This window comes from Cherax quadricarinatus, chromosome 39, assembly GCF_038502225.1.
Source record: "Cherax quadricarinatus isolate ZL_2023a chromosome 39, ASM3850222v1, whole genome shotgun sequence".
NCBI lineage: Eukaryota > Metazoa > Arthropoda > Malacostraca > Decapoda > Parastacidae > Cherax > Cherax quadricarinatus.
Genome location: NC_091330.1, coordinates 6,498,339 through 6,524,810, shown reverse-complemented (window position 1 = coordinate 6,524,810; position 26,472 = coordinate 6,498,339). Strand labels below are relative to the sequence as shown.

The 26,472-nt window shown below is 44.0% G+C and overlaps 1 protein-coding gene across 1 annotated transcript in view; it reads left to right on the top strand.

The window, feature by feature from the left end:
• Positions 1 to 26,472, top strand: part of LOC128696306 (uncharacterized) — a 221,323-nt gene that overhangs the window by 174,568 nt on the left and 20,283 nt on the right. The window contains exon 2 of the mRNA XM_053787487.2: positions 23,157 to 23,316. Within this exon, the coding sequence (XP_053643462.1) occupies positions 23,157 to 23,316 (160 nt within the window). The remainder of the gene's footprint in view (positions 1 to 23,156; positions 23,317 to 26,472) is intronic.

Genomic DNA, 26,472 nt, shown 5'->3' with positions numbered 1-26,472 from the left:
ATGATAGTGGTGATGGTAGTGGTGGTGGTAGTGGTGGTGGTACTGGTGGTGATAATGCTGGTGGTAGTGCTGGTGGTAGCGGTGATGGTAGTGGTGGTGGTAGTGGTGGTAGTGGTGGTAGTGGTGGTTATAGTGGTAGTGGTGGTGGTAGCAGTGGTAGTAGCAGTGGTAGTGGTAGTAGTGGTAGTGGCGGTGCTAGTAGTGGTAGTGGTGATGGTAGCAGTGGTGGTGGTGGTGTTTAGTGAGGGACACAAATAATTACCGTGGTGGTGGTGGCACATGTAATATATCGTGTCTTTTATGAGCGTCTTGTGTCGAGCGGCGGCGGCTTGCCGCAAATATTTCACAAATAAACCAGCTACTGTGACCAAAAACACAACACTCATTAAGCATAGTTTTTCTTGCCTCCTCACTGGACCCAGAATATTTTGTACTAATGTTTTCAAAACTTCAGTGTAAAAGTGTCTAAAAATCAACACTTTAAAATAATAGAATTCAAATAATGTGATCTAGCAACACGTTTTCTGCATGTATAACGCAAGTCAGATTTGCTACCCAATTCTGGAGTAGCACGTGGTAATTTAGGAGGAAAATAGGTAAATGGCTGTATACGAAGGCTAGTAACCCATTATTTCATTGTAACTGTACGTGCAGTGCCTGTAGCAATCATTTGCTTACCCCCATCTTGGTGGTTTTAGTGTGAAAACGTAATTAAATGAAGAGGTAAAGGAGGGAATGATCTTGCGGAGGCACCATGATATATGCCTGTGTTTATTGTATATAGGATTACCAGACTATACGTCGCATCGCTCCTGCACAACACAGTAGCACGGCTCGTACAGCTCATCCCCTCAAGGAAGGTTCCTTGATGTTGGTGAGGGGCTCTTGATTTAGGGAATTGGATCTGTGCTCCAGTTCCCCGAATTAAGCCTGAATGCCTTCCACATCCCCCCCCCAGGCGCTGTATAATCCTCCGGGTTTAGCGCTTCCCCCTTGATTATAATAATAATAATCGTACAGCTCATGGAATTGTAACCCTTAATAACCACAACAACACCTTCCCACGTGCAGTACACTGCATTTTTTTTAGTTATTTCTACCTCAAACGTTTTCTTGTTTAGTATACGTTTGTTTGGTACAGTTGTGGTGAGTTGTAAAATGTTTGTCATAATTTGGTAGGGAAATGTGGCTTATGATTGTACAAGGCCAATAGTACAACCTTCTCCACACATTTCCCCCCTCAAGGAAGGCTCCTTGATGCTGGTGAGGGGCTCTTGATTCAGGGAATTGGATCTGTGCTCCAGTTCCCTGAATTAAGCCTGAATACCTTCCACATCCCCCCACAGGCGCTGTATAATCCTACGGGTTTAGCGCTTCCCCCTTGATTATAATAATAATAATCCACACATTTCCAGATCATCAAGAAACGACCACTACAATGTAAGGAATCGAAAACTATCATCATTTTTGACGAATTATAGAGCCTAAAGAAATAACCTAGGTTTAGCGCTTCTTTTTGATTATCATAATAATAATAATAATAATAATAATAATAATAATAATAAAGAAATAACCTAATTTTATTCATATGTTCTCCAGTTTACTTAACACGATTTCGAGTAACACGCAGTTGTCAGGAACAGAAATACCTACCGTGTTATTCTGGCGGGGGAAGGGGTAAGGGGTCAAGAAACGAGTGAGACACATTCCTTTCTTACATTCGTAATCTAGATCTGTTCTCGAGAATTTTTAATAATTTTTCTTCACTTCATAACTGATCTCTTAATTTGCTATCATGGTGGACTTTCTTGCGTATCTGGCTTGTATCTATACCACTCAGGCTTCAATTATTTAGACAGACGTGGAGATAGCCAGTAATCAGCTCTTCTCAGCAAACAGCCTTAATATAGACAGCAGTGTCTTCTATATAGCTTTCCTACATACTTTTATATACACTAACATTTTTGCCCTCCTGGTCTGTGACACAGTAATTATTATAAGCATGGGGGAGCGCTAAACCCGTAGGATTATACAGCGTATGTGGGGGAGGGTGGAAGATATTCAGGCACAATTCAGGGAACCGAAGCACAGATCCAATTCCCTAGATCAAGAGCCCCTCACCAGCGTCAAGGAACCTCCCTTGAGGGGCAGGCAATACTCTCATCACAGAGGAAGACAACTTGAATGTGCTGTTTAGAGGCAGCTGCCATACCCACCTCTAACATTATCGAACTCTTGCTAAACTTAGATTAGACTGGAAAACCATGCGGGTGAGCACAGATCATATAAAATATGATTACAATGTAGATAAAAGGCACAAACACTATGGAAATTTTTTTTAGCAAATAATATTCAATTTGGGCACCAAACTGTATCCCATATTTTGACTTAATCATCATTACAGCAGTTGTAACCCCTTTGTTAATGCATAGTATTTAAGTTTAAGAAATCAAGTTGAAAGGGAATTTTAATAAACCGAGGTAGTAAAAAGTGCGAGTTTAATACAATTTATATTATATACACTGACTTGCAGGATAAACTCAGATTGATTTACAAGGAAAAGATGAGCCACTGATAACAACAGTTTATCTGTAAATCATCTAATTGCTGTTCAAACTCATATGAGTAGATCGATACAGTATTAAGAATATTAAAGCTAGATAACTAAAACTACAGCAAGTACTTGCTTGTGTGGAGAGAGAGAGAGAGAGAGAGAGAGAGAGATACCACAGTTGATCAGGACCCACACTTCTCTACACCATTTAAACTGTTACAATTATACGCACTATCTATTTATCTATCTACCTAGCAATCTATGTATCCATCTATATATATATATCCATATATATATATATATATATATATATAAATATATATATATATATATATATATATATATATATATATATATATATATATATATATATATACATATATATATATATATATATTCAACAAGTTGGTCGTCTCCCACCGAGGCAGGGTGACCCAAAAAAGAAAGAAAATCCCCAAAAAGAAAATACTTTCATCATCATTCAACACTTTCACCACACTCACACATTATCACTGCTTTTGCAGAGGTGCTCAGAATACAACAGTTTAGAAGCATACACATAAAGATACACAACATACCCCTCCAAACTGCCAATATCCCAAACCCCTCCTTTAAAGTGCAGGCATTGTACTTCCCATTTCCAGGACTCAAGTCCGACTATAAGAAAATAACCGGTTTCCCTGAATCCCTTCACTAAATATTACCCTGCTCGCACTCCAACAGATCGTCAGGTCCCAAGTATCATTCGTCTCCATTCACTCCTATCTAACACGCTCATGCACGCTTGCTGGAAGTCAAAGCCCCTCGCCCACATAACCTCATTTACCCCCTCTTTCCAACCCTTTCGAGGACGACCCCTACCCCTCTTTCCTTCCCCTATAGATTTATATGCTTTCCATGTCATTCTACTTTGATCCATTCTCTCTAAATGACCAAACCACCTCAACAACCCCTCTTCTGCCCTCTGACTAATGCTTTTATTAACTCCACACCTTCTCCTAATTTCCACACTCCGAATTTTCTGCATAATATTTACACCACACATTGCCCTTAGACAGGACATCTCCACTGCCTCCAACCGTCTCCTCGCTGCTGCATTTACCACCCAAGCTTCACATCCATATAAGAGTGTTGGTACTACTATACTTTCATACATTCCCTTCTTTGCCTCCATAGATAACGTTTTTTGACTCCACATATACATACATATATATATATATATATATATATATATATATATATATATATATATATATATATATATATATATATATATATATATATATATATATATATATATATATATATATATATATATATATATATACATATATATATATATATATATATATATATATATCGTGCCGAATAGGCAGAACTTGCGATCTTGGCTTAAATAGCAACGCTCATCTTGCCATATAGGACAAGTGAAAATTTGTGTATACAATAATTTCGCCAAAATCATTCTGAACCTAACGAAAAAAATATATTTCACTGTGTTTGTTTAGTATTAAATTATTGTAAACAAATCTAAAATATATTTAGTTGGGTTAGGCTAAAATAAATTGTTCTTGTTATAATATGGTTAGGTAAGTTTTCTAAGATTCTTTTGGTGCAAAATTAAAATTTTTTACATTAACATTAATGAAAAAATATATCTTTAAATGTATAAGAGAAAATTTCAGAAAGGACTTAATTTTAAATGAGTTCTTACTAATTGACCAGTTTTACCTATTCGGCACGACATATATATATGGGTCATATATAATAGACTATGTCTTCCTTTACAATAATGAGCTAGAACACAGCCTGACGTACTTAGTAAGCAATATAGGCAACCACTATGGCAGTTTCAAGAGTAGGTATGACATAACCAATAGGCTACGAAGCAGTAATTCCCCAAAAAGGTTTATTTATTTGTGCAGCATACAAAATGCAGTTTATAGGCGGACGGTTTAGGAGCGGTGAATCGACCCCCCTGTAAACACAATCGGTGAACACAAATCAGTGAAGATAAAGACTCACGTGTGACCTTTGGCTTATTGCAGTCGGTGCACAATCAAAGAGACCTGGGTTCGATTTCCGGGCATGAAGAGACATACGGGATAATCTCCTTACACACACACACACACACACACACACACACACACACACACACACACACACACACACACACACACACACATACACAAACACACACACAGGACCAAGCAGGGCTAACAGGGAAGGCACTACAATGGATCAGGGAATACTTGTCAGGAAGACAGCAGCGAGTCATGGTACGTGGCGAGGTGTCAGAGTGGGCACCTGTGACCAGCGGGGTCCCACAGGGGTCAGTCCTAGGACCAGTGCTGTTTCTGATATTTGTGAACGACATGACGGAAGGAATAGACTCCAAAGTGTCCCTGTTTGCAGATGACGTGAAGTTGATGAGAAGAATTCATTCGATCGAAGACCAGGCAGAACTACGAAGGGATCTGGACACGCTGCAGACCTGGTCCAGCAATTGGCTCCTGGAGTTCAACCCCACCAAGTGCAAAGTCATGAAGATTGGGGAAGGGCAAAGAAGACCGCGGACGGAATACAGTCTAGGGAGCCAGAGACTACAAATCTCAATCAAGGAAAAAGTTCTTGGGGTGAGTATAACACCAGACACATCTCCTGAAGCGCACATCAACCAAATAACTGCTGCAGCATATGGGCGCCTAGCAAACCTCAGAACAGCATTCCGACATCTTAATAAGGAATCATTCAGGACCCTGTACACCGTGCACGTTAGGCCCATATTGGAGTATGCGGCACCAGTTTGGAACCCACACCTAGCCAAGCACGTAAAGAAATTAGAGAAAGTGCAAAGGTTTGCAACAAGACTAGTCCCAGAGCTAAGAGGTATGTCCTACGAGGAGAGGTTAAGGGAAATCAACCTGACGACACTGGAGGACAGGAGGGATAGGGGGGACATGATAACGACATACAAAATACTGAGAGGAATTGACAAGGTGGACAAAGACAGAATGTTCCAGAGATGGGACGCAGCAACAAGGGGACACAGTTGGAAGTTGAAGACACAGATGAATCACAGGGATGTTAATAAGTATTTCTTCAGTCACAGAGTAGTCAGTAAGTGGAATAGTTTGGGAAGCGATGTAGTGGAGGCTTTATCATACCTCTGCTTTAAGCAGAGGTATGATAAAGCTCACGGTTCAGGGAGGGTGACCTAGTAGCGACCAGTGAAGAGGCGGGGCCAGGAGCTTCGACTCGACCCATGCAACCTCAACTTGGTGAGTACACACACACACACACACACACACACACACACACACACACACACACACACACACACACACACACACACACACACACACAATATAGCCAGCCAGCCACAATACCATGAAGCTGTTAGCAGACATCAGGCTTAGATCCGGACAGTGCTGGCTTATCTGATTACACACCACATGGCTTAACACGTTCATTACAACACCACGTGGCTTAAACGCGTTCATTACACGCCACATGGCTTAACACGTTCATTACAAAGCCACATGGCTTGAACGTTTATTATAAGCCACACGGTTTAAACACGTTCATTACAAAGCCATATGGCTTAACAAGTTCATTACAAAGCCACGTGACTTAATATTTTCGTTACAACCCCACATGGCTTAAATATCTGGAATACCTGTAATATCTGTAATATCTATGATATCTGTAATTTCTCTCTCTCTCTCTCTCTCTCTCTCTCTCTCTCTCTCTCTCTCTCTCTCTCTCTCTCTCTCTCTCTCTCTCTCATATCAATACTGCAAATATACTCGTAATTATATGAGTAATTGGAATATTTAAAACAATAATATTGACTGATACACAGATATTACAGGTATTACCTATAATACCTGTAATAATTGTAATATCTGCTAAAACTGTAATATCTGATATGTTGTGTTGTGTTGTTTGTCCGTCGATTCGACGAGGACCATCTAGTCATCCTGGGGTCGAAGTTGGTGGGTACGCAGATGAGTTGCCAGGCCAATCCGCGCACGAAACGTTCTCTGGCAGTGTGGACAGGGAAGGGTGGCGGCATCGAGGGGTCTGGTGGCTCTTGCCTTCCTCGCCTGCCTGCGCTGCTCAGCTAGTGAGATTCTGCTTGCCTCGCAGGATGTTGCCCCTTTCTGGACAACTGCTCGCCAATCATTCCTGTCCTGAGCTGTCAGCTCCTACATGGTGTGGTTGATGTTGAAAGCTTTCAGAGCAGTCTTAAGGGTGTCCTTATAGCGCTTCTTTTGGCCTCCTTGAGAGCGCATTCCATGCTGCAGTTCGCCAAACAAGAGTTTCTTTGGCAGCCGGTGGTCTGGCATGCGAGCAACGTGACCTGCCAAGCGAAGCTGTGTCTGCATTAGGATGGTGTAGATGCTAATATCTGATATACCAGTAATATCTATATATCTGTCAATATTATTGTTACAAATATTCTTTTTACTGATTTGATTACGAGTATATTTACAATATTGATATGAGAGAGAGAGAGAGAGAGAGAGAGAGAGAGAGAGAATGTCCTCGAGTAGCAAATCCGGTTAAACGCAATACCTTTGAAGGAATCGGTTATCATACAGCTTTCTTAAGAAGGGAGGGAGTGAAAGAGTGAGTGAGGGAGGGAGGGAGGGGAGATAAAGGAAGAAAAAAGCAAATTTGAATCTTGTACACGTGTGGAAGCCATAGAGCGAGTGCTGAAGTGAGGCTTCAGGCGAGTAATCAGAGCCAGGATTTGTTGTTGGGGATTTGTTGGTGGGGATTTGTTGTTGGGGATTTGTTGCTGGGGATTTGTTGTTGGGGAATTGTTGGTGGGGATTTGTTGTTGGAGATTTGTTGCTGGGGATTTGTTGTTGGGGATTTGTTGTTGGAGATTTGTTGGTGTGGATTTGTTGTTGGGGATTTGTTGCTGGGGATTTGTTGTTGGGGATTTGTTGTTGGGGATTTGTTGTTGGGGATTTATTGTTGGGGATTTGTTGTTGGGGATTTTTTTTCCGGCTTCTTAGTCGAAACCCGGGGTTCTCTCTCTCTCTCTCTCTCTCTCTCTCTCTCTCTCTCTCTCTCTCTCTCTCTCTCTCTCTCTCTCTCTATCTATCTATCTATCTATCTATCTATCTATCTATTTATCTCTCTCTTTCATTTTAACTTACATATCTTGATTAGTGGTAGTTTTAAAACGAGTCTTGCCTTTTGTGAGAGAGAAGGAGTGAGGGAGGGAGTGAAGGAGGAAGGGAAGGAGGGAATAAGGGAGGGAGAGAGTAAAGGAGAGAGGAAGTGAGGGAGGGAGGGTTGAAGTAATTTTAGGGAGTGAATGAACAACAGAGTGAGAGTGTGACAGTGAGAGAGAGAGAGAGAGAGATTCTCCATCTCTTCCTTCTCTCTCTAATTATGGTGATTTCACTCTTCCAGAGAGAAACAGCCAGAGTGCGAGTGATGGTGAATGTGATTTTTTCGTTGCCTCACCATCATGTAGTGGGAAACAGCAAGTGTTTATAATAATAATAATAATAATAATAATAATAATAATAATAATAATAATAATAATAATAATAATAATAGAATAATAAGAAGGATAAGAGGAGAGGGAGCTTGTAAAGGCTTGTGGTGCCGTCAAACAGATTAGGATAATGTATATGATAAGACCTTTCTTGCTGTTGTTGTTGTTGCTGCTGTTGTTATTGCTGTTGCTATTCTTGCCGTTGCTTGTTCTTGTTTCTGTTGCTGTTGTTGCTGCTGCTGTTGCTGTTGTTCTTGCTGCTGCTGTTGTTATTGCTGTTGCTATTCTTGCCGTTGCTTGTTCTTGTTTCTGTTGCTGTTGTTGCTGCTACTGTTACTGTTGTTCTTGCTGCTGCTGTTGTTGCTGTTGTTGCTACTGCTGTTGTTGCTGTTGTTGCCTTGCTTCCTCCCTTACCATACAACCTTATTAGTGATAATACTGAGCCTGTTGAAGTCTTAAGTAAGTCGGTGTTGAGAGTATGCCGTTATATCCCACTCAGCTGGTGGGTAGGTGGTGTCCCACTCAGCCGGTGGGTAGGTGGTGTCCCACTCAGCCGGTGGGTAGGTGGTGTCCCACTCAGCCGGTGGGTAGGTGGTGTCACACTCACCCGCAGTGTGGTAGGTGGAGTCTCACTCGCCCAGAGTGTGGTAGGTGGTCTCCCATTCACCCAGAGTGTGGTAGGGGGTGTCCCACTCACCCAGAGTGTGGTAGGGGGTGTCCCACTCACCCAGAGTGTGGTAGGGGGTGTCCCACTCACCCAGAGTGTGGTAGGGGGTGTCCCACTCACCCAGAGTGTGGTAGGTGGTGTCCCACTCACTCAGAGAGTGGTAGGTGGTGTCCCATTCACCCAGAGTGTGGTAGGGGTGTCCCACTCACCCAGAGTGTGGTAGGGGGTGTCCCACTCACCCAGAGTGTGGTAGGTGGTCTCCCATTCACCCAGAGTGTGGTAGGGGGTGTCCCACTCACCCAGAATGTGGTAGGTGGTGTCCCACTCACCCAGAGTGTGGTAGGGGATGTCCCACTCACCCAGAGTGTGGTAGTTGGTCTCCCATTCACCCAGAGTGTGGTAGGGGGTGTCCCACTCACCCAGAGTGTGGTAGGGGTGTCCCACTCACCCAGAGTGTGGTAGGGGTGTCCCACTCACCCAGAGTGTGGTAGGTGGTGTCCCACTCATCCAGAGTGTGGTAGGGGGTGTCCCACTCACCCAGAGTGTGGTAGGTGGTGTCCCACTCACCCAGAGCGTGGTAGGGGTGTCCCACTCACCCAGAGTGTGGTAGGGGGTGTTCCACTCACCCAAAGTGTGGTAGGAAGTGTCCCACTCACCCAGAGTGTGGTAGGGGGTGTCCCACTCACCCATAGTGTGGTAGGGGGTTTCCCACTCACCGAAAGTGTTGTAGGGGGTGTTCCACTCACCCAGAGTGTGGTAGGTGGTGTCCCATTCACCCAGAGTGTGGTAGGGGTGTCCCACTCACCCAGAGTGTGGTAGGGGGTGTCCCACTCACCCAGAGTGTGGTAGGTGGTGTCCCACTCACCCAGAGCGTGGTAGGGGTGTCCCACTCACCCAGAGTGTGGTAGGGGGTGTTCCACTCACCCAGAGTGTGGTAGGAAGTGTCCCACTCACCCAGAGTGTGGTAGGGGGTGTCCCACTCACCCATAGTGTGGTAGGGGGTGTCCCACTCACCGAAAGTGTTGTAGGGGGTGTCCCACTCACCCAGAGTGTGGTAGGTGGTGTCCCATTCACCCAGAGTGTGGTAGGGGTGTCCCACTCACCCAGAGTGTGGTAGGGGGTGTCCCACTCTCCCAGAGGGTGGTAGGGGGTGTCCCACTCACCCAGAGTGTGGTAGGGGGTGTCCCACTCACCCAGAGTGTGGTGGGGGGTTTCCTACTCACCCAGAGTGTGGTAGGGGTGTCCCACTCACCCAGAGTGTGGTATGTGGTGTCCCACTCACCCAGAGTGTGGTAGGGGGTGTCCCACTCACCCAGAGTGTGGTAGGGGGTGTCCCACTCACCCAGAGTGTGGTAGGTGGTCTCCCATTCACCCAGAGTGTGGTAGGGGGTGTCCCACTCACCCAGAGTGTGGTAGGGGTGTCCCACTAACCCAGAGTGTGGTAGGGGGTGTCCCACTCACCCAGAGTGTGGTAGGTGGTCTCCCATTCACCCAGAGTGTGGTAGGGAGTGTCCCACTCACCCAGAGTGTGGTAGGTGGTGTCCCACTCACCCAGAGTGTGGTAGGGGGTGTCCCACTCACCCAGAGTGTGGTAGGGGGTGTCCCACTCACCCAGAGTGTGGTAGGTGGTCTCCCATTCACCCAGAGTGTGGTAGGGGGTGTCCCACTCACCCAGAGTGTGGTAGGGGGTGTCCCACTCACCCAGAGTGTGGTAGGTGGTGTCCCACTCACCCAGAGTGTGGTAGGTGGTGTCCCACTCACCCAGAGCGTGGTAGGGGTGTCCCACTCACCCAGAGTGTGGTAGGAGGTGTCCCACTCTCCCAAAGTGTGGTAGGGGGTGTCACACTCACCCAGAGTGTGGTAGGGGGTGTCCCACTCACCCAGAGTGTGGTAGGGGGTGTCCCACTCACCCAAAGTGTGGTAGGGGTGTCCCACTCACCCAGAGTGTGGTAGGTGGTGTCCCACTCACCCAGAGTGTGGTAGGGGGTGTCCCACTCACCCAGAGTGTGATAGGGGTCTCCCACTCTCCTAGAGGGTGGTAAGTGGTGTCCCACTCACCCAGAGTGTGGTAGGGGTGTCCCACTCACCCAGAGTGTGATAGGGGGTTTCCCACTCACCCAGAGTGTGGTAGGAGTGTCCCACTCACCCAGAGTGTGGTATGTGGTGTCCCACTCACCCAGAGTGTGGTAGGGGGTGTCCCACTCACCCAGAGTGTGGTAGGTGGTCTCCCATTCACCCAGAGTGTGGTAGGGGGTGTCCCACTCACCCAGAGTGTGGTAAGGGGTGTCCCACTCACACAGAGTGTGATAGGAGGTTTACCACTCACCCAGAGTGTGGTAGGGGTGTCCCACTCACCCAGAGTGTGGTAGTTGGTGTCCCACTCACCCAGAGTGTGGTAGGGGGTGTCCCACTCACCCAGAGTGTGATAAGGGTGTCCCACTCTCCTAGAGGGTGGTAAGTGGTGTCCCACTCACCCAGAGTGTGGTAGGGGTGTCCCACTCACCCAGAGTGTGATAGGGGGTGTCCCACTCACCCAGAGTGTGGTAGGTGGTCTCCCATTCACCCAGAGTGTGGTAGGGGGTGTCCCACTCACCCAGAGTGTGGTAGGGGGTGTCCCACTCACCCAGAGTGTGGTAGGTGGTCTCCCATTCACCCAGAGTGTGGTAGGGGGTGTCCCACTCACCCAGAGTGTAGTAGGGGGTGTACCACTTACCTAGAGTATGGTAGGTGGTGTCCCACTCACCCAGAGTGTGGTAGGTGGTGTCCCACTCACCCAGAGTGTGGTAGGTGGTATCCCACTCACCCAGAGTGTGGTAGGGGGTGTCCCACTCACCCAGAGTGTGGTAGGGGGTGTCCCACTCACCCAGAGTGTGGTAGGGGGTGTCCCACTCACCCAGAGTGTGGTAGGGGGTGTCCCACTCTCCCAGAGTGTGGTAAGGGGTGCCCCACTCATGCAGAGTGTGGTAGGGGGCGTCCCACTCACCCAGAGTGTGGTAGGGGGTGTCCCACTCACCCAGAGTGTGGTAGGGGGCGTCCCACTCACCCAGAGTGTGGTAGGGGGTGTCCCACTCACCCAGAGTGTGGTAGGGGGTGTCCCACTCTCCCAGAGTGTGGTAGGGGGCGTCCCACTCACGCAGAGTGTGGTAGCGGGCGTCCCACTCACCCAGAGTGTGGTAGGGGGTGTACCACTCACCCAGAGTGTGGTAGGGGGCTTCCCACTCAACCAGAGTGTGGTAGGTGGTATCCCACTCACCCAGAGTGTGGTAGGGGGTTTCCCACTCACCCAGAGTGTGGTAAGGGGTGTCCCACTCACCAAGAGTGTAGTAGGGGGTTTCCCACTCACCCAGAGTGTGGTAGGAGACATACACAGGATGTATGCCGCTAGTATATCTCATGCACCAGCTGTGTCCACCTAGCATACTCAAAGCGCAGAATATGTTGGTTATACAGTCTTCACACTGACCATAATATGTATATGTATATATATATATATATATATATATATATATATATATATATATATATATATATATATATATATATATATATATATGTATGTATGTATGTATATATATATATATATATATATATATATATATATATATATATACATACATATATATATATACATACATATATATATCAATAACAACACTGCGCTAGCAAGGATTCGAACCCATGTTGTACTGGCCCGCCATTGTGAGTGAGAACCACGTGACACCTTAACCCACAGGACCACACAGTCCTACAAGAACCAAGCACCCAGCCAAGATAGGTGTGTTACTCTTGGTCCGAGGACATGCGGATGTGTAGGAGCTTTCAAGCTAATTTCATTCTGTTAATAAGCATGAGACCCAGCACATCGCCATAGGTGCGCCTAAACTGCGTTAAATTGATATAGCATATGCCAGGTAATCTATTCTCAAAAGAGCTTCCTTAACAAAGAACATTTTAGGAAGGCATACACAGCATATGTCAAGCCTGTCGTAGAGTATCCAGCACCAGCATAGAGCCCACGTCTGGTCAAGCAAGTATACAAATTCAGAAAAGTCCAGAGGTTTTCAACGTGACTAGGCCTATATCTGAGCCGATTGAACTACGAAGAGACTCTACAGGGATTGAATCTAACTACCTTGAAAGAGAGAAAGACTAGGGGGAGACATTATTACGACATATGAAATACTCAGAGACTTTTACAGGGGTGACAGAGAAAGAATGTTTGAAAAGCGAGGCACAGCGTTGATGGGGCATAGATGAAAGATAGACATAGATGGAAGATAAAGACATAGATGGAAGATAAAGATATAGATGGAAGATAAAGACATAAATGAGCCACGACGATGTTAGGAAATATTTCTTCAGCCTGAGGGTGAGAGATAAGCAGAATGATCTAGTTGAGAATGTGATGAAGGCGATCTCCATACACAGGTTCAAGACTAGGTATGAGAGGGCCCAAGAGGCCAGAGAACCAGGAGCTGAAACTCAACCCTTGCACATATACAACCATGTGAGCACAACTCGCTGACTACACACACACACAGCAGTAAGACAAGAGAGAGAGGGGTGGGTGGATTGCATATTCTTGGACTGCAAGAAGGCGTTTGACACAGTTCCACACAAGAGATTAGTGCAAAAACTGGAGGACCAAGCAGGGATAACAGGGAAGGCACTACAATGGATCAGGGAATACTTGTCAGGAAGACAGCAGCGAGTCATGGTACGTGGCGAGGTGTCAGAGTGGGCACCTGTGACCAGCGGGATCCCACAGGGGTCAGTCCTAGGACCACTGCTGTTTCTGGTATTTGTGAACGACATGACGGAAGGAATAGACCCTGAGGTGTCCCTGTTTGCAGATGACGTGAAGTTGATGAGAAGAATTCATTCGATCGAAGACCAGGCAGAACTACAAAGGGATCTGGACACGCTGCAGACCTGGTCCCGCAATTGGCTCCTGGAGTTCAATCCCACCAAGTGCAAAGTCATGAAGATTAGGGAAGGGCAAAGAAGACCGCAGACGGAGTACAGTCTAGGGGGCCAGAGACTACAAACCTCACTCAAGGAAAAAGATCTTGGGGTGAGTATAACACCAGGCACATCTCCTGAAGCGCACATCAACCAAATAACGGCTGCAGCATATGGGCGCCTAGCAAACCTCAGAACAGCATTCCGACATCTTAATAAGGAATCATTCAGGACCCTGTACACCGTGTACGTTAGGCCCATATTGGAGTATGCGGCACCAGTTTGGAACCCACACCTAGCCAAGCAAGTAAAGAAACTAGAGAAAGTGCAAAGGTTTGCAACAAGACTAGTACCAAAGCTAAGAGGTATGTCCTACGAGGAGAGGTTAAGGGAAATCAACCTGACGACACTGGAGGACAGGAGAGATAGGGGCGGACATGATAACGACATACAAAATACTGAGAGGAATTGACAAGGTGGACAAAGACAGGATGTTCCAGAGATTGGACACAGTAACAAGGGGACACAGTTGGAAGTTGAAGACACAGATGAATCACAGGGATGTTAGGAAGTATTTCTTCAGCCACAGAGTAGTCAGTAAGTGGAATGGTTTGGGAAGCGATGTAGTGGAGGCAGGATCCATACATAGCTTTAAGCAGAGGTATGATAAAGCTCACGGTTCAGGGAGAGTGACCTAGTAGCGACCAGTGAAGAGGCGGGGCCAGGAGCTTAGACTCGACCCCTGCAACCTCAACTAGGTGAGTACAACTAGGTGAGTACACACACACACACACACACACACACACACACACACACACACACACACACACACACACACACACACACACACACACACACACACACATACACACACACACACACGCACACACACACACACACACACACACACACACACACACACACACACACACACACACACACACACACACACACACACACACACACACACATACACACACACACACACACAGGCTACGAAGACTTAATATTCGCGACAGACTATCACTTTATCGCTCTAATTAGTGCCGCTGAATAGTATCCAAAATTGCATTAATATTCATAAAACGATCCTGACGCTTGAGCAGGAAAAAGAGGAGTGTCTCCCTCACGCTTCCTGCCTCCTCTCTCACGCTCCTTCACACTCCTACTGCAGCTTCCTACGACTCATGATTCCTTCCTACGACTCCTGATTCCTTCATACGACTCCTAATTCCCTCTTACGACTTCTGATTTCTTCCTACGACTCCTGAATTCTTTCTACGACTCCTGATTCCTTCCTGCGACTTCTGATTCCTTCCCACAACTCCTCCTTTCTCTCTACTCCTCATCGCTTCCTACGACTCCTGACTCCCTTTTACGAATCCTGATTCCTTTGTACGACTCCTGAATACCTTCTATGACTCATGATTCCCTCTTACGACTGCTGTCCGTCTCCCGTCCGCCAGGGCCGCCTCGTCACCTCTCGGAGGCGATACGGTTTGAAAACATTCGAAAAGAACTCGAATATTATATAAGTTGGGCCATCAAAGTCGCACATTTTAGTTCGTGTCAAAGGATCTCGTTCGTTAACTTGAATGTTTTAGTGAGAGGAAGAGGAGGAAGATGAGTGGAGGAGGAAGAGGAGGACGAGTGGAGGAAGAAGAGGAGAACGAGTGGAGGAAGAAGAGGAGAACGAGTGGAGGTAGAAGATGAGAACGAGTGGAGGAAGAAGAGGAGGACGAGTGGAGGAGGAAGAGGAGAACGAGTGGAGGAAGAAGAGAACGAGTGGAAGAAGAAGAGGAGGACGAGTGGAGGAAGAAGAGGAGGACGAGTGGAGGAGGACGAGTGGAGGAGGAAGAGGACTAGATGATAGCATAACGATAAGTTGGTGATCAATGACGCTAATAACGTAAATGATAGAGGTGCTAATGACGAAAGCACTAACAAATGTGCTAATAACACTTACGAAGGTGCTAAAAACATAAACACCAACAGAGGTGCTAATAATATAAGCATTTACGAAAATGCTAATAACATAAACACTTACAAATGCCTAGTGAACATTGGACACGCCCGTTACTGAAGGAGGCGGAGAGCGCCTCTTCTCTGGCTACATAGGCGCAGTGTAGATACACGACTCAGAGAACCGACAAGCTGATAAATTGGACACATGTACAACAGTTGGGTATCTTTATTCGCCTACACTGTAGGGTTCTTCAGTCAAATACAGAGGCAGCAGGTGCAATAGTGATATTGAGATGATGTAATCAGTCCATCATCCTTGGAGAAAAAGTATTTGAGGTGGTCAGTCCCTCAGCCTGGAGAAGAGTTCAGCTCCATGGAGCTGAATCGTTTTCAGCAACTTTATTATGAAGACGTTTCGCCACACAGTGTGGAAGTCACTGTGTGGAGAAACGTGTCGCACAAGTGTCTAATTTTTCAAAAAACGTGCATTACCAACAGCTTTGAAGAAAAGACAACTTTCTGAACAGCTGTTATTTGTGCCAACGTTTCGCACTGTGTAGAGCGAAACGTCGTCACTATAAAAGCTTATTCTAGTCTTTCTTTCCTCATTGTTTTGGCCCTCAGCAAGGTAGTCTTCAGGAGCGGTCTGTCTACACTTACCTGTCACGGGTTTCGCGAGTTTTTCTACTCCCGGAGACCCGACTCTGGGTCAGGCTTGTCTGGTGCTTGCCTGGTCAACCAGGCTGTTGCTGCTGGTGGCCTGCTGGCCCACATATCCATCAGAGCCTTGTTGATGTGGCACTTGGCGGAGGTACTTCTCTAGTTTGCTCATGAAGACTTCTACACTTGTCCCATTAGTGTTTATGATATCGTGATAAGATTTGGAACTGTCTGAGCTTACAGATGTTGACAGATGTTCTTTTAGTGTACTCACGGTGTCCCTGGATTTCACTGACGTTCTTCCATATATCATTCTGCAAAGTGTTAGTTATGGAAGTGTGTAGGTTTGGAAATAAGCCCTCATTATCTTCTACGTATATATAATCCTCTCTCTCTCTCTCTCTCTCTCTCTCTCTCTCTCTCTCTCTCTCTCTCTCTCTCTCTCTCTCTCTCTCTCTCTCTCTCTCTCTCTCTCTCTCTCTCTCTCCCTCTCTCTCCCCGCTTCAGTGAGTACATAGTACTCTGAGGCATTCTCAGTAATTTAAATTCTTTATTGGCTCTGTGAGGGCCGTAAACGATCTCTGTATCTATTCCAGCTCTAATATCTCTCCAGCCTTGAACGGAGCCGTCAACACTGAGCAGTATTCTAAGTGATAGAGCACAAGTGATTTGAATAATGTCACCACTAGCATTATTTCTCCTTATTTTTTAAAGTTTTCATTATCCACCCCTTCATTTTCCTGGCTATCGTGACATTTCCCTTATTCTCTTCATTAAAAGTTATGTCAGCTGACATAATTGCTTCCAGATCCTTCACATGTTTCCTTTTGAGTTCTTCATTCTTTCCATATCTAGGCAGCTGGAATTTGTCACCATTGGACACCATGTTATTCTCCACCGTCCCACTGCAAGACTTTTCTTAGATCCTCCGCCAGTTTTCCGTGACTTTTGCTGATGTGATAACTGGTTACCTTTGATTCTTTTCTTCTTGCTTGTGTTTGTCGCAAAAATCTTCCTCTGTGTTATGTAATAACCAGCCAAGACACTCTTGGTGATGGCTCGCGACACCCTGACTGGAATGTATCACAACACTATGACTAGGACAACTGTCTGACTGGAATATCTCTCATCATTATGACTGGAATATTTCTCAACTCTATGACTGGAATATCTCTTAACATTCTGGCTGGAATATTTCATAACACTTCTGCTAAAATGTATCACAACATCTGGTCCTGGCCACAAGTTTCTAGGGGGAGGGGAGAAACTTAGGCTAACTTACATTTACTCGCATTTTTTAATTAACTCTGAAAATGGCAACACTGTTGCTTGTGTTGCTATTGTGTAAGGATTTAAAGCAAACATTTTTATGGTCTATGAAGGAAATCATCTCTCTCTCTCTCTCTCTCTCTCTCTCTCTCTCTCTCTCTCTCTCTCTCTCTCTCTCTCTCTCTCTCTCTCTCTCTCTCTCTCTCTCTCTCTCTCTCAAAGGAACTCAAAAAACAACATATTTCGAAGATTTATATACAGTGCACATATACACAAATATATATATATATATATATATATATATATATATATATATATATATATATATATATATATATAATATATATATATATATATATATATATATATATATATATATATATATATATATATATATATATATTCTTTCTTTCAACACACCCAGCGCCGTATCCCACCGAGGTGGGGTGGCCCAAAAGGAAAAAACAAAAGTTTCTCCTTTCATATTTAGTAATATATACAGGAGAAGGGGTTACTAGCCCCTTGCTCCTGGCATTTTAGTCGCCTCTTACAACACGCATAGCTTACGGAGGAAGAATTCTGTTCCACTTCCCCATGGAGATAAGAGGAAAATAAACAAGAACAAGAGCTAGTAAGAAAATAGAAGAAAACCCAGAGGGGTGTGTATACATATGCCTGTACATGTATGTGTAGTGTGACCTAAGTGTAAGCAGAAGTAGCAAGACGTACCTGAAACCTTGCATGTTTATGAGACAGAAAAAAACACCAGCAATCCTACCATCGTGTAAAACAATTACAGGCTTACGTTTTACACTCACTTGGCAGGACGGTAGTACCTCCCTGGGCGGTTGCTGTCTACCAACCTACTACCTAGGATATATATATATATATATATATATATATATATATATATATATATATATATATATATATAGATAGATAGATAGATAGATAGATAGATAAAAGAGGTAATATAACAGTGGGAGAATAAGACAAGGGAGATTAACCAGGCTAGGGAGAGTAATGAGGCTAATGAAGAGGGAGAGGATTAAGAATATGTAATGACCTTCTCTCGTGTGTTCTCATCATCCCTGACCATTAATACACGTCACTGGCTCCATCACACGTCACACCTTCCATCAAGACACATCACTGACTCCATCACACGTCACACCTATCAAAGCACGTCACATACTCCACCAACAACTTATGAAGAACTGGTTCATAGCAAAGATAAGGCTGGACCAGGAGGTGAAGTTCGACCTTTGACCAGGTCAAGTCAGGTCAGGACCACACATTGCTAAAACACTAAGTTATCAGGTCAAGTCCACAGTACTGAAACACTAAGGTATCAGGTCAAGTCGTGTCAGGTCGACAGCACTAAACAGCCGGCCCTCTCTCAGATCGACTAATGAATAGATCGAGTTACCCCACAAACCTAATTTGGAGAGCAAAGTTAGCGGGACTATGAACACATTAGTTTCCCCTTACATGGTTAGCGTCCGTCCCAGACCCTAAAGTCTCCCCTGATGCTCTACAACACACCACTAACTGACACCATTCTCCTCTCCAAGACCACTGCAGCCACCCACTGATAGACTCACCCCTCAACCCGAGTCTTGATTTTCCCATGGTTATTTAGATGTGAGGGAGGGAGAGAGGTGGAGAGGGATAGAGGGAGGGAGGGGAGAGAGAAATCATGAGTGGGAGGGCCAGGAGGTGTCAGGAGGGGAAAAGATTACTTGATCGACTCTGACTTATGTTACACAGGTTACTGCCTTATTGTAATAAACTGTATATAAAATAAGGAGTTTATATTGTAAGGAAAACAGCTGACATTATAAATAATATCAGCTCTCTTTCCTTACAGTATATATATATATATATATATATATATATATATATATATATATATATATATATATATATATATATATATATATTCCTTATTTTATATACAGTTTATTACAATAAGGCAGTAACCTGCATGATACTTAGAATTAGCACCAATCATCTACGTAGAGATGGCAGCCTCCGCGCATCTGTGAAGAGCTAGGTGAATCCCCTCACTGACTGAGATCTTCAAGAACATACATCAAGTGTGCACTGAACACTGTAACACTTACCAGGATGAGTGTAGACTGCACTTAACACACTGATAGCATGAAGCTCTCTTGCAGACAAAATATCCATACAATTCCCTACTACGTAAGTCTCCTGAATTACCTTCTGTGTCTATGGACATTTGTGCAATTCTTAACATAGTGTCAGATAATTAAATACTAGACATACCTGGATGTCTCTCAGTATACAAGGGGATTACTCTAAGCTGTGAGTGACTGATGACAGTCCTACACTGCCTCACTACACTGTAGATATTAAAGAACATGAAGGCACAATACCAGTCATGGTATTGTGCCATTTTATTCTTAATAGACCCCGCAGGTAAGAGTCTCATTCTTTCCAACTTTTTTCACTGTAAACATTGTCCAGACTTTATGGTAAATGAAAGGTATATACAGGGGTTGAGAGACACTGTACACACTCTTGTGAGCGCTGAGGTCCCATAATTAGTAATCCACAGGGGTATTTATCGCTCGCACCTGACACCACAAGACTGTCTCTTCCTCCCCCGCTCTTAGCTACATTGTAGCTGACGGGTGCCCATCTCAAATCAAAACTTTGGCCCAGGGTAGGTCTCCCTTCTGAAAACTTGGATTGACAGCTGCACGCTAATAGGTATTTCTTAATCTTAGAATACCTTAACGCTACATTTAATGTCGTCAATTTAACCTGACTAAAATCACACCCTTGTATAGGAGCCTATGTTGACTTTGCAACTACAGTAATGTTTAAGGTAAGAGATATGACAGCAAAACCTGGCACGAAGGGAGAGAGACTTGTCTAGAGAGAGGAGGGCTTGACACCCCTCTCCTCCCATAGGCCTACCAAATCCTTCTCTTGTCGGAAATTACACAGATTTTCCACGAGAGGATCAGTGAATAAGAACTGGAAGAAAAGTAATGAGATTCTGTCCTTTTATTAAAATAAAGGATAAATGAGCAGTGTGGTACCATAAAGGAGAGGAAGTGAAGGAGCATAATGAGAGGCAGGAGGAGGAAGAAGAAGATTGGAAGGAGTAAATGAAAAAAGACGAAAAATCATATTTTGTATCGTTTATCTGGTATATTCACTTGAGAAGTGATCGCCAAGATGCCTGTGACCACAGACACGTGTAAAACCATTCAACTAGGCTGAATGGTACTAAAAATACCGAAACTACGGTGTTATGACTGAGTATTTCTAAACCCACATGATTATTCATTGCAAAGCGTAGTGGAGGCTCGAACCTCCGTTCACCAAGTGGGACACAGCACACTAACTATGGTATTTACCAATGCATAACGTTCACAGAATTACCATTCCAATACATGTACGTCATTACCCACAAGCTGTATAGGGAAAGTCGGCTGCTAACAAAGAATATTTTCCGCATTCAGACTACGCAACGTAATTTATTCATAGGTGGTGAAGCTGAAGGCTCTCCTCCTCATCTTCCACTCTGACAAACACAACCATGTATTCAACTACGTTTGATAACAAGATGTTTTATTGTTTTCAAGTGATCATTTGGTGTTTTTATTTGCTACTGTTTCCCTGATAAATGATAACAAATGTTCATTGTTCCAATAAACATTTGTTCCAGAGCTTGTCTTGTTCATCTGATCCCCGTGACTGTTACTGTCTTATAACTGTGACTGTTACTGCCTTATAACTGTGACTGTTACTGTCTTATAACTGTGAATGTTACTGCCTTATAACAGTGTTACTACCTTATAACTGTGACTGTTACTGTCTTATAATCTGACGCATGCCCATAACTTGTGACTGTTAACTGTCGTTGAACGTGAATGTTACTGTCTTATAACAGTGTTCCAGTAACTGTACTGTTACTGCCTTATAACTGTGATAAGTCTAACAGTGTTACCTATAACAACTTGACTGTTACTGTCTTATAACTGTGACTGTTACGGCCTTATAACTGTGACTGTTACTGTCTTATAACTGTGAATGTTACTGTCTTATAACAGTGTTACTGCCTTATAACTGTGACTGTTACTGCCTTATAACTGTGAATGTTACTGCCTTATAACAGTGTTACTGCCTTATAACTGTGACTGTTACTGCCTTATAACAGTGACCATTACTGCCTTATAACAGTGACTGTTACTGCCTTATAACAGTGTTACTGCCTTATAACTGTGACGTTTATGCTTGCCTTGTAACAGACTGTTAGCCGTTAACTGTGCCTATTAACACCTTGTAACGTGACCGTTACTGCCTTATAACAGTGACGTTACTGCCTTATAACTGTGACTGTTTCATCGCCTTGTAACAGTGACCTGTTACTGCCTTATACTGATCCTTATAACAGTGTTACTGCCTTATAACTGTGACTGTTACTGCCTTGTAACAGTGACTGTTATTGCCTTATAACTGTGACTGTTACTGCCTTATAACAGTGACCGTTACTGCCTTATCAGCGACGTACGCCTTTAACTGTTCGTTTCTGCCTTATAACAGTGTTACTGCCTTATAACTGTGACTGTTACTGCCTTGTAACAGTGACTGTTATTGCCTTATAACTGTGACTGTTACTGCCTTATAACAGTGACCGTTACTGCCTTGTAACAGTGACTGTTACTGCCTTATAACTGTGACTGTTTCTGCCTTATAACAGTGACCGTTACTGCCTTATAACAGTGACTGTTACTGCCTTATAACAGTGTTACTGCCTTATAACTGTGACTGTTACTGCCTTGTAACAGTGACCGTTACCGCCTTATAACAGTGACTGTTACTGCCTTATAACTGTGACTGTTACTGCCTTATAACAGTGTTACTGCCTTATAACAGTGTTACTGTCTTATAACTGTGACTGTTACTGCCTTGTAACAGTGACCGTTACTGCCTTATAACAGTGACTATTACTGCCATATTAGTGGTGGTTCTCTTTTGTTTTCTTCACGCCCAAAATACAACAGGTTCCATTCTTCTCTCTCTCTCTCTCTCTCTCTCTCTCTCTCTCTCTCTCTCTCTCTCTCTCTCTCTCTCTCTCTCTCTCTTTCTCTCTCTCTCTCTCTCTCCCTCTCCCTCTCTCTTATTGCTTCCCTTCTTCAGGTTACTCTCATTTTCTCTCTCTGGTCTCATATCCCTCTTCCCGCTACGCTGTTTCCTTCTCCTGTTCTCTATCGTTGTTTAAGAACTGAGAAACACATTCCACTTTCACTGCTGTATTCCCGTTGTACATCTTACTTACTCACTCCTTCACTCACTCACTCATTCCCTTACTCATTAACTACGTTACTTCCTCACTCATTCAGTCAGTCACACCCTCATGCACTAACTCCCTTGCTCACTCACTCCCATATTTCCTCAGTCATTCATTTACTCCCTCACTCACTTCCTCACTCACTTCCTCACTCACTTCCTCACTCACTTCCTCACTCACTTCCTCACTCACTTCCTCACTCACTCCCTGACTTACTGTTCCTCAGGGATGTGGACGGAGGCAAAGACTGGCAATAAAACAACAGAGAAAAAAGAGAACTGTGAAGCCAGTTTCCTGCAGAAGTGTATGGACCAGCTACAGGCCATCAACAAGGACCACAACCTGGCCTTCGCCTCCACGGAGCTTGAACTCAATAGGATGTGCAGGTGAGGCATCCTGGGGGAGGGCGGTGGAAGAGGAGATAGGAGAGGAGACAGAAGGTGGAGAGAGAAGAGAGGGAGGAGAGCATGTGGGGAGAAAAGAATGGTAGACTTTGTCAAATATAGAAGAGAAAGGGGTTGAAGAAGGTAAGAAAGAAGGGAAGGAAAAGGAGGGTGGAGAAGAGGCAAATGGAAGAGAGGAAGAGAGACGGGGAATTAAAGAAGATTAGGGAGCATGAAAGACAGGGAATAAAGGAGGGAAAGTGTAAGAGGTAAACACAAAAAAAAGGAAAAAAATAGAAAGAGGTTAAGGGAGAGAGAGAAAAAAACAACGAGAGAGAGAGAGAGAGAGAGAGAGAGAGAGAGAGAGAGAAGGAAGGAAGCAACAGGTTCAAAAAATTACAAATAATCAGAAGAGAGAGAGGGAGGATTAGGACAGAGAAATGAACATATGAAAGATGAGAGAGGAAGAGAAGAAAATACTAATCATTAAAATAGGAGAGGCACGAAACAATAGGGAGCAGAGGAGATGCGATTAAATATTAGATTTAGATTTTAGATTTAAAATTTAGATTTTAGATTTCGATTTTGCCGCTGAAGCGGCTAGTTTAGTGCGTCGTGTACCCAGCCTATGGACGGCAATAAGTCTAAAAACTAGGACCTAGAAGAGCTAACAGGAAAATAGTATCTATCTATCTATCTATCTATCGTGCCTAATAGACCGAACACCCTTAAAAGTGGACATTTCCCTATTTTTTAAATTGATAAAAATATGCCTGTTCTGAAATATTTAATTTTTTGTACTAAACTTTACTTAGGAACCTCACCTAACCTAACTTAGGAACCTCACCTAACCTAACTTAGGAACCTCACCTAACCTAACTTAGGAACCTCACCTAACCTAACTTAGGAACCTCACCTAACCTAACTTAGGAACCTCACCCTAACCCTAACTTAGGGAACCTCACCTCAACCTAACTTAGGAACCTCACCTAAACTATCTTAGGAACCTCACCTAACCTAACTTAGGAACCTCACCTAACCTAACTTAGGAACCTCACCTAACCTAACTTAGGAACCTCACCTAACCTAACTTAGGAACCTCACCTAACCTAACTTAGGAACCTCACCTAACCTAACTTAGGAACCTCACCTAACCTAACTTAGGAACCTCACCTAACCTAACTTAGGAACCTTACCTAACCTAACTTAGGAACCTTACCTAACCTAACTTAGGAACCTTACCTAACCTAACTTAGGAACCTTACCTAACCTAACTTAGGAACCTCACCTAACCTAACTTAGGAACCTTACCTAACCTAACTTAGGAACCTCACCTAACCTAACTTAGGAACCTTACCTAACCTAACTTAGGAACCTCACCTAACCTAACTTAGGAACCTTACCTAACCTAACTTAGGAACCTCACCTAACCTAACTTAGGAACCTTACCTAACCTAACTTAGAAAACCTCACCTAACCCTAACTTAGGAACCTCACTAATAACTTAGGAACCTCATCTAACCTAACTTAGGAACCTCACCTAACCTAACTTAGGAACCTCACCTAACCTAACTTAGGAACCTCACCTAACCTAACTTAGGAACCTCATCTAACCTAACTTAGGAACCTCACCTAACCTAACTTAGGAACCTCACCTAACCTAACTTAGGAACCTCATCTAACCTAACTTAGGAACCTCACCTAACCTAACTTAGGAACCTCACCTAACCTAACTTAGGAACCTCACCTAACCTAACTTAGGAACCTCATCTAACCTAACTTAGGACCCTCACCTAACCTAACTTAGGAACCTCACCTAACCTAACTTAGGAACCTTACCTAACCTACCTTAGGAACCTCACCTAACCTAACTTAGGAACTCACCTAACCTAACTTAGGAACCTCATCTAACCTAACTTAGGAACCTTACCTAACCTAACTTAGGAACCTTACCTAACCTAACTTAGGAACCTCACCTAATCTAACTTAGGAACCTCACCTAACCTAACTTAGGAACCTCATCTAACCTAACTTAGGAACCTTACCTAACCTAACTTAGGAACCTTACCTAACCTAACTTAGGAACCTCATCTAACCTAACTTAGGAACCTCACCTAACCTAACTTAGGAACCTCACCTAACCTAACTTAGGAACCTTACCTAACCTAACTTAGGAACCTTACCTAACCTAACTTAGGAACCTTACCTAACCTAACTTAGGAACCTTACCTAACCTAACTTAGGAACCTTACCTAACCTAACATAGGAACCTCATCTAACCTAACTTAGGAACCTCATCTAACCTAACTTAGGAACCTCATCTAACCCTAACTTAGGAACCTCATCTAACCCTAACTTAGAACCTCACCCAACCTAACTTAGGAACCTCCACCTAACCTAACTTAGGAACCTCATCTAACCTAACTTAGGAACCTCCCACCTAACCTAACTTAGGGAACCTCACTAACCTAACTTAGGAACCTCACCTAACCAAACTTAGGAACCTCACCTAACCTAACTTAGGAACCTCACCTAACCTAACTTAGGAACCTCATCTAACCAAACTTAGGAACCTCACCTAACCTAACTTAGGAACCTCATCTAACCAAACTTAGGAACCTCACCTAACCTAACTTAGGAACCTCACCTAACCAAACTTAGGAACCTCATCTAACCTAACTTAGGAACCTCATCTAACCTAACTTAGGAACCTCATCTAACCTAACTTAGGAACCTCATCTAACCTAACTTAGGAACCTCACCTAACCTAACTTAGGAACCTCATCTAACCTAACTTAGGAACCTCATCTAACCTAACTTAGGAACCTCACCTAACCTAACTTAGAGGAACCTCACCTAACCTAACTTAGGAACCTCACCTAACCTAACTTAGGAACCTCACCTAACCTAACTTAGGAACCTCATCTAACCAAACTTAGGAACCTCACCTAACCTAACTTAGGAACCTCATCTAACCTAACTTAGGAACCTCTTCTAACCTAACTTAGGAACCTCATCTAACCAAACTTAGGAACCTCATCTAACCAAACTTAGGAACCTCATCTAACCTCCCAACTTAGGAACCTCATCTAACCTAACTTAGGAACCTCATCTAACCTTAACTTAGGAACCTCATCTAACCTAACTTAGGAACTCATC